Genomic DNA, 11,734 nt, shown 5'->3' on the forward strand with positions numbered 1-11,734 from the left:
CGAAAGATTAACAGAAGAAATGATTGATCTGATTGAACGAAGGAGAAGCGCGAATTAACAAATCAATCAATCGATTTATCGATTTATTTTCCGAAAGAGGGAGAAAAACAACAACAAGATGGACACTTACGTGTTTACATCATGTTCTCGCTCCCTCTTCATTTTCTCGTTCAAATATTGGACACGATAATTTTTAGCGAAAAACAAACAGGAACAACAAACAACAGCAGCAAACAAACATTAACACCGAAAACGCCATAAAGATCAAAGATGAATGAATGACTGTCCACCACGACACACGAAGAGCAATTCAAATCAAATCAAACATTTAAAACATTTTTTTACCTTTACGTTTTCAAGATTGTCAGAACGATTGTCATTCGATCAATCGATCAAAAATTTTTTTGTTTTTTTTGGCACACGTTCATTACTAATTACGATATATGTGAATTTTTTTTCGTTTTGCCGAATAAGGTGAATTGAACTTGTATACAAGTGTTTGGTGGCTATAGAACTGGAAACGAACAACAACAACAAAAAACAATTTAAAAATTTCAATTTCAATTTTTTTCCGTTGTTCAAAATCAAAATCAAACAAATTTTTTTTCTTTTGTTTTGTTTTGTTGATGGATCATGTAATGTACGGGCAAATACTGACAGCTTGAAACAATAAGAAGAACAACGAAAACCATAAGGGTCATTGAGTGAAGAAGGGAAAAAAACGTCCATGTTTTTTTCGATGATGTTTTTGAAATTTAAATTTTAAAATTTTAAAACATCAAAAAAATTGAGAGAAAGGAACAAAATTTTCGAATATGAAAACATAGATGGCAGCATCGTGCTTAGATTTTTTTATTTTTTGAAAATTTTTTTGAAATTCTTTTTATTTTTTTTGAAATTTACAATTGATTTGGTGAGATTGATTGATTGATTGGATACAAGGATGAGAGAAGTGATTTTTGTTTGAATAATTTCATCCACCCTGTCATTAAGGTCAATTTTACGAATGTGTGTGTCGTTTGAATTTAAGTCTCATTTTGAATATTACCTGTGTGTGTGTGTTTGAGTGTAAAAAGTGAATTCGGGTGATGTGAAAGTGTTTGAACAATAAAAAAAACTGGAAAACAAAACAAAACAAAAACAAAGAAAAACAGAAAAGATTGAAGCACTTTTGGTAAATTTTTTTTAAGTTGAATTTCCAATGTTTAACAATTTAGAATCAGGTAGCGAAAATGAAAAGGTGCATAAGGTGTTAATCATATTTCCATTGATTGATGTTTTTGCTTTATATAAAGTTTGTGAATAATGAAAGTGTATAATGACAATGTAATTTTAGATTGTATAAATCCAAGAAAGAAAAAACAATCGAAAAAACAAATTGATTTGATTGATTTGATGACAGATTTTATGCTCTAAACTTTTGGTTTTTGTAACAATAATAATAAATAACAGACGACAAAAACAGACGACAAATAGATAAATAGATAATCATCATTAGATTTAACCCCAAACAATCATCATTCATCAAATTGTTGATCTTCAATTAAAAATTCACTAATATGCATATAAATAATCCAATACATAAGATTAAAGCAAAGAAAACAAACAGGGAAAACAACTCTTGAATATTTATCAATATCGCTTGGACAAACACCAAATAATGTATTTTGATTTTTAAGATAATAACTTGATGGTAAAAATGCACGTTCAGCTAAATGTCTCATATCACGAACATTATTATTATTATCATTTGGATCATATAGACCGGTAAAACTACGACGATTACTACCGACACGAGTTGAACTACCACCACCAGCGCCACGTTGTAATGCAGCCGTTATATGTGAATCTAATTTATTAAATGATGATGGTGATGATAAACCTCCAACACCACCACCACTACCACCACCAACACCTGATGTTGAACCAGAATTTGCAGCAACAAATACATTAAGATCATCATTAAAATTTGGTCCATTTTCAGAATCATCATTACCACCATTAGTTTCATTAAATATACGATTTTTTAATGATGCTGTACGTTCAAATGAATGACGGCTACTTAGATAACTATGTGATGGTGGTCGTAAACCCTTTGTTATCATTTTTGGGGGTGGGGGAAATGTAAAAAAAAGAAATGGTGAAATTTGTAAAAAAAAACAACAGAATCTAAAACCAAAAAACTTACCCTTTTATGATATGATTCTAATTCATCTAATTGTTCCATATTTGGATAAAGTGATGCTGTACGTATTAATGCACCATGACGACGACTTGTAATCGGATTATTTGGATCATCATTATCATTATCATCATCATCATTATTATCAATATTTTTTCCTTGATGTGAAGAAGCAGCAGCAGCTGCAGCTGCTGCTGCAATACATTTTTCACGATGTTCATTCAGAATTCGTACAATTTGCTGTGTACGTGATTTACGCATTGCAATACGTTTACCCATATAACCAACAGTTGCATATTCTAATAAGGCAGCAAATACCATTACAAAACAAGTACCTAAAAAAACATCAATCGATTTTATATAGGAAATTTTTGGCATTGCTGCATTTGTTGATGACATTAATGTTGTCATTGTTAATACAGTTGTAACACCTAATTGTACACGTGCTGGACTTGCATTCTATTTTTTATTTTACAAAAAAATTATTTCAAATCAAAATGGAAATTAGTTTTTCTTATCAAAATTTTTCGCCCCCCACAAACAACAACAACAACAGATTTAAAAAAATAAAGAAGCCCTCGACAACAACAACAACAACAAAAATCATTTTGGCACGCAATCATCATCATCAAATTTGAATAAAAATGAATCCAAAAAAATGGATCAATTTTTTGGTTACATGTAACTAATACAAAAAATCACCATCATCAGTATATTGGGGGGAAATCGGGAGGGAATAAATGAATTCCTATCTCCAATCGAAATTTGAAAAAATGCTGTTTTTTTAAAGAAGAAAAAATCCTTAAAAAATTCTTCAGATTGAATGAAACTAAATAATAAGAATACGAAGAAGAAGAAGAAGAAGAGAAAAAAAATTCTTTAAGATCATTATTATTAATAATAAATGTCATAATCATTAGCTATTTCGTGTTTGTGTGTTTGTGTGTATGCTATGTTATGTTATTTTAATGTAAAAACGTGAACATATATTTTTTTTCTTTACTATTCTTGTTCGGATTCTATCATTCATTCAGTCAGCCAGTCAGTAAGCTAAGAGACGAAGAAGAAGAAGAAAAAAATCTTCCTTAATTTTTAGCTTTGGACGTCGTCTTTATCGTCTTTCGTACATACATTGGTTTATACATGAAAGAAAAAAAATTACATAATGGAAATTTAGACCATGTTCAAACCCAAAAAGAATAAAAGATGCCATTAGAGAGAGAGAGAGAGAGAGAGAGAGAGAGAGAGAGAGAGAGAGAGAGAGAGAGAGAGAGAGAGAGAGAGAGAGAGAGAGAGAGAGAGAGAGAGAGAGAGAGAGAGAGAGAGAGAGAGAGAGAGAGAGAGAGAGAGAGAGAGAGAGAGAGAGAGAGAGAGAGAGAGAGAGAGAGAGAGAGAGAGAGAGAGAGAGAGAGAGAGAGAGAGAGAGAGAGAGAGAGAGAGAGAGAGAGAGAGAGAGAGAGAGAGAGAGAGAGAGAGAGAGAGAGAGAGAGAGAGAGAGAGAGAGAGAGAGAGAGAGAGAGAGAGAGAGAGAGAGAGAGAGAGAGAATGAGGTGTGTAAATAATAAAAAAAAAGAATAATAAAGAATATTCTTTCTTTCCCTTTATCGTGTTCGTGTGTTATGTAAACGTCAAATATTATTATCATCAACAACAACAACAACAACATCAGAAGCTGCTGCTATTTTTCTCAAAAGTTTCCTTTCTTTTCACCCACACACACTGGAAAAAAACTGATAGTTTCCAATAACGGGAACCAAAGAAGAAGAAGAAAAGATTCATAGTGAATTTTCCAAACAAAAAAAACACAAAAAAAAGTTAATTTTGACACATTCCATAAATATATTGAAGATGAAAAAAAACTATAGTAAAAAAAAAAATGTATTGAATGATTATTACCTGCCTGTCTACCTACCTACCTATTAGATATTTTACCTTCGCTCCTTACCTGTCTATCTATCTATCTAAATAAGGTTACCTATCTATATTTATCGTTTGATAATAATAATAATAATACTAAGCCAGCCATCCAGGTAGTCAGACTAATAGGCCCATTTACAATAAACATTTTCGTTTGTTTTTTGTTTTGTTTTAGAAATCCAAAAAAACAAAAGAGAAAAATCTTTTCAGAATCGTTGTTGAAATGATGAAAGAATTGCCAAAATAAAAGAAAGGTGGATAATAAATAAATCGAAACCTACACAGAAACAAAAAATGAATGGATGTGATTTTCTCTAATATTTACCTGGATTATTTTTCAAAAAAAAAAAAAAAAAATGATGCACACGCATTACACACACACACACATATTTCAACAATCTCAGCTCATGAACAACTACAAAATATGGATCATTTGTTGTTGTTGTTGTTGTTGAAATCTTTAAAACAACAACAACAAGCAATTTAGTTGATAGATATAGGTAGGTAGATTCTCGTCTTTCACTCTCTCTTCTTAATACGTAAAAACATAACGCAAGTTTGTTTGTTTTTTAATGGAAAATGTTTGTAATAGAAAAAAAATCTACTCCAAAAAAAAACTCGATATTTTATTCTGGTCTCTCTCTCTCTCTCTCTCTCTCTCTCTCTAGCCCCATATAATGGAATCGAAATTTTCAACCATATTTCGTTCAAAAAATTCAAAAGTTTTTTTTGTTTGTTTTCATATAGTTTTAAAGTGTGTAAAGTGAATAAGTGTTTGTATTTGAAATTTTATTTTCAATCATTCAAAAGAAACTCTTTCAAGTTCTTCATCGAATATCGACACCTCGATCCGAAACCGTTCTGGTTCTTTTTAGTTTGTTTGTTTGTTTGGTTCTGGTTCACTTGTTTTGTTTTTATTGAAGAAACAAATTGAGATCAAAATCAAATTCTTTTTTGGGAGTTTTGTTAAGTGAAACTTTTTTCACTAACTAAATAATTTCCATAAAGTTTTTTCAAGAAAAAAATTGAAAATTTTGAAAATTTTATCCAGGTTTTTTTCCTGAAAAAATAAAAGCGATTCATTCACATTTGACATGCGTAAATTTGAAATTTTAAAATGAAAAAAAATAAAATAATAATAATCACTTGCAGGGAAAATTTCCGGGAAACATTTTCAAATGAAAATGATAAAAAACAAAATTCATCATAATCATTAATTCTCAGAAAAATGTTTCTCTCTCTCTCTCCCCAATGAAGAAAAAAAAAAACGGAAATATTAACACAATGAACTTTTGTCTAATATTTTCTTCTTCATTTTTTCTTCTTCAAATTGAAACAAGTTTTGCAACAAAAAAAAAGAATTCAATTAGAATTTAGTAATAGGAAAAAAAAGAAAAACACGTAAAAAATAGCTATAGAAATAGTAGGAGGGCAAAAAATTTTAATAATCAAAAATTTTAGATTCATAGAGAGAGAGAGAGAGAGAGAGAGAGAGAGAGACCAGAATATTCTCGGTTCATCAACAATGAATAAAAATACAACAACAACAAAAACAACAACAACAAAAAGAATTCAATATAAAGTCGTTGAATAATGATCATCATCATCAACATTTTTTTTACATTGAAAATCAACAACAACAAACTTTGAACATCAACATCACATAAATATATTCATCACACGCACGTAATACTTATACGGCATAGTTTTTTTTCCGGAAAAAAAATCTTATTCTTTAAACAGGAATAATAATAATCTTACTTTGTGTGTGTGCGTGGGGGGGAAATTGAATTGAATGTGGTGTCTGTATCTGACATTTTCATTGATATATGGATGTTACTTGCTGTTGTTGCGTTTACGGGGTTAAAAAAAAATAATAACGAACAAATAATAACACTTACCCGATGAAGCCAAAATGAAACCCATGATATAATAACAATCAATGATGCAGGTATATAAATTTGTATTAAATAATAACCCATTGATCGTACAAATTCAATTTCACAAACTAAACGTGAATAATTCCCAGTGCTAAGTACTTCAACTTTACGTCGTTGTAAATGTTTATAAACTTTAAATTGTGGTAATTCTAAATTTTTTGCCAATACAACATCCGATCCTTGACCATCGATACCCCATTTATATTGTATATCGGCCATTGAATAACCATCTTATAGGTGGAAAAAAAGTGGAAATTTACATTTTTTTAAAACAAAGTTTGAAATTTTTGAAATTAACACTTACAACTTTCCACTTCAATCGTACAGCTTTGTCGATCCATTGGAAAATATTGTAAATTCATTGGGCAACTTGAAGTTACTGTAAGTCTAATGGAATGGGAGGGGAGGAAGGAAGAAAAAAACCAATTTTGATTGAGAGAATATAAAAATGATTAAAATGAAACAAAACTAACCTCATTGAAAGGAACACATCACCATTAGATTTAATACGAATAAATGTATTTGGCGTTGTTGCCATATGAAATTGAGCTGCTTTTTCATTGGCAAAAAATGTATCTGGTACCCAAATTTTTTCCGAAACTTCAGCACCAACATATAATGCTTGTATACCTGGATGTGGTTGAAAACTTAATCTTGAATCACGCCATGATTGACGAAAATAAAAATCGGATGTAAAATCCTTTTTTTTGAAAGAAGTAAGAAGTAAGAATCAAAATCTATTTCCACACAAGTGTAAATCAAAATTACCATTTGAACGGCCGATATAGAACTAATGCTAATTATATGCATTGTAACACCAACTTGTACAGGTGGACCTTGATTAGATAGATAGGTAGGTAGAAATAGGCGAACAAAATGATTATTATTATAATTATGAAATTGGCAAACAAAACAAACATATCATATTTTTGATTGATCGGTCATCCGGCAGCAGAATTTAAAAATAAAAATAAAAACATTTTCCTCATTCGATCAATCAAAAATAGGTGTTTGTTTTCTCCAGTAAATAAATTATTTACTGTAGCAGTCGATATAGTGGACATTAACCCTCAACAACAACAACAAAAACAACGAAAATAAACTTCAGATGACCCAGAAGCAATTTATTTGTTGTTGTTGTTGTTTGAAGGGATCAATCATAATTGGGATAAAAACTTTCACAATAAATTCTTGTATAATAACTTACCAGCATAATTGGGACGTACACGTTTATCATAGCCACTATCGAAAAAGGCATTCAATATTCTAGTTATATTCTGTCCAATTGCTGTTTGTCTGATGGGATTTTGTTTTGTTTTGTTTTTTTTTTTGGTTGAAAAATCGGCACCAACATCAACATCGAAGAAGAGAAAAACCAGGAACAAATGAGGGAAAAGTGAAAAAGAAAATTATTAGGTTTTGAAAATGTAACCAGATAACCAAAAAAAAAATTCTGATAAAAATACCCATCATCAATAATTAACCCGATAAAAAAAGAAAAAATTTCGGAAACTTTTTGAAAAAAGAAGAAATTTCGGAAACTTTTTTTTCAAAAAATGAAATAAATTTCGATAAAAATTCTCACTATCTTGTCTGTTGTAGTAATAATTATTGTTTTTTTTCTTTTGAACAAAAAAAAAAATCTTGATAATAATTATCTTTACGAGAAGAAACATGAAACATGAAACACAGAAAAAAAACTTTCCGAAAATAAAAAAATTTTGTAACATGAAACTTTTCTTTTGCGCTATCTTTTTTATGGCTGTTTTTTTTTTTGGTTCTGGTTTCATTTTTCCGATAATATCCGCCAGTGTAAAGGTATGTAGAAACTCATTTGTAATGACCCTTTGATAATAACCGTTTTGGTTATCAAGGTCATTGATGACATGATAATAACACTCAATAACACACAATGGTACACATTTGAAAACTCGTGTCACATAAATTCTTGGCTACTGGTTTCTTCATAAAAATCAAGTCAAGTGGTTCCATATTTGACAAAAAAAAAAAAAAAAAAATCTATATGCAAAACACGAACATATCAAATGATTTCTTGTGTAGAGAAAGTGATAGTATACGTTTGACCTAATTTTACTATCATTCATTCATTCATTCAAGTCAGTCAGTAATGATAATGATAATAACCCTAACTACCTAAACGAACTAACTGATTAACTAGCTAAATGTTATTGAAATAGAAAAAAAAACAGAAACAAAATCAGTACCTGGATTACCTGTAGTTTAGTGGGATACAACAAAAAATAAATGAAAATCGTAAATTGCAAACACGATTCACGATTTCATGGTACAGTTTTTTTTTGTTTTTGTTGTTGTGTCATATCATTATTATTATGGATTAAACAAATTCTCTCTCTCTCTCTCTCTCTCTCTCTCTCTCTCTCTCTCTCTCTCTCTCTCTCTCTCTCTATCTGGCTTTGTTTCATTTGATCATCTATGAATTGATAATGTTGGAAAACTGGAAAAAAAAGAAAATTTGAAAATAAAGGAAACACAACTTATAATTCGATCGATAATCTTTATTCGAAATAACAGCAACAAACACAGGTTTATTTGAAAAAAATAGGAAGAAAAAAAACCACAATCATCCATTCAACCATAAGTAGAAATAGCCGTTTTGTGTTCTTCGTGTACTTTTTTTCTCGAAGATAAAGCAAAAACCAAAAAACAAAACAAACAAACAAACAAGGATAATCATGTTAATTGATTTAGACAAAACAACAAACAAGGTAAAGAGATAAAAAACAACAACAACAACAAAAAAAATGTCAATTTTAGATTGGTCAGGCATTATTTTTTTCTGAAGTTACAAACCAAAAAAAAAAACGAACCTAAAATCTGATTTGGTTTGATTCAATTAATTAATTAGTTAATGAGAATTTGAACATGGAATTTTTGTTTCAAATGAAAATTTTTCAACCAAAAAAAAAGAATCATTCATGTATGAATTTGAGAAATATTTCCGGAAAGAAATTTGCCACAAAGTTTCTCTTTTTATTTGAAAATTTGAAAATTATATTACTGAAAATGTTTTGTTTGTTTTCTTCTCTCTCTCTCTCTCTCTCTCTCTCTCTCTCTCTCTCTCTCTCTCTCTCTCTCTCTCTCTCTCTCTCTCTCTCTCTCTCTCTCTCTCTCTCTCTCTCTCTCTCTCTCTCTCTCTCTCTCTCTCTCTCTCTCTCTCTCTCTCTCTCTCTCTCTCTCTCTCTCTCTCTCTCTCTCTCTCTCTCTCTCTACCATTATCACCTAATCGGATTGACAAGATCATTGTGTGCGTGTGTGTTTGGGTGAAAATAGTCAAAAAAAAAGTCAAACTTACAAAAATCATCAAATTGAGTGAATGTGTTTATCGTGTAAGGTGGATTCTTTTCTTTTTTCTTTTTTTTTAATTAAAATAATGTTAAATTTCCCTTGATGACAAACGCAAACAAAACACTTGAAAGTAGTAGTTTTCAATTCAGCGCAAAAAAAACGAAATTCTTAAGGATCGATAACGTTGTGACAGACAAAGACAAAAACAAGAAAAGAAAAGAAAAGAGTTTGATAGTCAAAATGACAAACTTAAATGACAATTATTATTATGTGTCATCCAAAAGAATTTAAATTTTCAAAAAAGAAAATTTAATTTTCATTGCAAAATTTGTTTTTTTTATAGCTGAAAGTTTCCGAGGAAATTTAGTTTCCTCGGAAACTTTCTCCATTTCTTTTTCCCAAATCATCCTTCATTTTATAGTAACAGTGAAAAAACAAATGTCAAGAATGTTCACACAAAAAAAAACGATGACCGAATTGACTGATCAATTTCATCAAGTTTTGAAATTTGAAAGGCGAACAAAAAATCCCAACAAAAAAAAAAAAAAAAAAAATCTGCCATTTACACATTCACTGTTAATATAGTTAGGTTTTCAATTTAATTTGCATCGAATGTTATGGATTGAAATTCAATCCTTGTCCATTTTGTTTTTTTTCACATTTGACAAATGTAGAAACTAACCCGAACAGAAAAAAAATCCCGAATTGAAATTCATATTTGGTTTGTTGAATTTCAAATTTTCTTTCGCTTTTTCTTGTTTCTCAAAGTCGACTTTATTCTGATGTGTTTTGTTTTCGATTTTGGTTTTTTTTGGGGGTTTTGTTTGGCGAAGTAGTTGAAAACAAAAGTGAACAAAAAAATCCAAAAAAAATTGAGCCCAAAAAATCTAAATTTTAGATTTTTTCAGGCGAAAAAAAGAAATTCTTGACATTTGACCTTTTGACCTTTGAAATTCTTCCTGAATATTCTTTGGGTTATGAGAGAAATTTTACAGAAATTTTACGCAAAAACTTTTTTTTCAAATAAACTTACTTTGGTCTTGTTGATAATATCACATTATCCGATGATGATGATGATTGTTTAGGCTGCTGTTGTGGATGATGATGATGATAATTAATTATTTTTTTATTTAAATTTTTATCTAATGCTGTTGATGATGATGATGATGATGATGATAAAGAGCTCGTTTGTATCGATGGTATCGATAATATCGATTGTTGTTGTTGATTTTCATTAAATTCTGTTGTTTGTTGTTGTATAATAGGCTTTAATGGTGATGATGATGATGATAATTGTAATGATTGTACATAATTATTATTCATAGCCATCATTATAATAATGATTATAAATGATGATAATGACCATCGATAATAATGATTAATATTAATAATATTTATAATTATAATGATTGGCATTAATATTACAAATATTAATGATGATAATAATAATAATAATAAATTTATAGAAAAATAATTAAAAATTTTTATAAAAATTTTATAATAAAATTTCTTCATCATCATCATCATTTTTTTCAATGATAAATGTTATTGAATTTATGAGTAACCAAAACAGAATTCATAATGACAATGATCATTAAGGTTTTTTTCTTTCGATTGTTTGATATGAATAACGGTTGTAATGTGAGGTTTATCATCAAATTGCTGTTGCCATCGATGAACATTTTTTTTCAACCCTGTGTTTTCCCCTTGATTTTCAAACAGGAAAGTTGCAAAAAAAATTGAATTTTCAAATGAAAATCTGCATAGAAAGAAAAAGAAAAAGGAGAAAATTTGATTAGAAATTTTGCAGAGATGAGAAAAAACTTTTTTGGAATTTTCCAAAGAAATTTCCTGTAAAATATTCATCGCATTGATTGAAAAAAAAGTAATATCCGATGATTCATCATTTATGAATGATGAATGAATGAATGAATGGCTAATAATATCCAATATGGTCACCAACCACATCAAAAATCGAAAACAAAATGAAAACGAAAAGTATCAGCAAATCTACATAATAACATTATACATGTCAAAAAATATGATGATGATCCAAATATAGAAGCGTGAAAACAAAAATGAATAACAATTTAGGATATATGTGTGGAAAGAAAAACAAGGTCATTCCGGAATATTTGAATGGCCCAGAATAAACCAGAAAAAAAATATTCAGCCAAAAAACCAGAAAAAAACTTCCCACTTTTTTTGGAACCCAAAAACTGACCACAAAAAAAAATTCTGGATTGATATTGGTCCAAGGGAGAGAGAGAAATGAAATGAAAATGAAAATGTCCATTTCCAGCAAACCAAAAAAAATGACCGACATTTGTGAATACCGTTGGTTTTTAGTTTGATGATGATGATGATG

General features: G+C 29.5%; 1 protein-coding gene across 1 annotated transcript; it reads right to left on the reverse strand.

Moving 5' to 3' along the window:
- Positions 1 to 860: 860 nt before the first annotated feature.
- Positions 861 to 10,799, reverse strand: LOC113797507 (gamma-aminobutyric acid receptor subunit beta-like). Its single transcript, XM_075824347.1, has 8 exons — positions 10,400 to 10,799; positions 7,247 to 7,335; positions 6,808 to 6,875; positions 6,513 to 6,739; positions 6,344 to 6,426; positions 6,001 to 6,269; positions 2,189 to 2,641; positions 861 to 2,093 (listed from the first exon to the last, which is right to left on the reverse strand). The coding sequence occupies exons 1-8, from the start codon at positions 10,780 to 10,782 to the stop codon at positions 1,518 to 1,520; spliced, it is 2,148 nt and encodes a 715-aa protein (XP_075680462.1). The 5' UTR covers positions 10,783 to 10,799; the 3' UTR covers positions 861 to 1,517.
- Positions 10,800 to 11,734: the final 935 nt, after the last annotated feature.

The sequence above is a fragment of the Dermatophagoides pteronyssinus genome, unplaced genomic scaffold (genome assembly GCF_027571235.1).
Source record: "Dermatophagoides pteronyssinus isolate colony J.1.1.1.1 unplaced genomic scaffold, Derpt_VIB-CSIC_2022.12 sq0074, whole genome shotgun sequence".
In the NCBI taxonomy this organism is placed as follows: Eukaryota; Metazoa; Arthropoda; class Arachnida; order Sarcoptiformes; family Pyroglyphidae; genus Dermatophagoides; species Dermatophagoides pteronyssinus.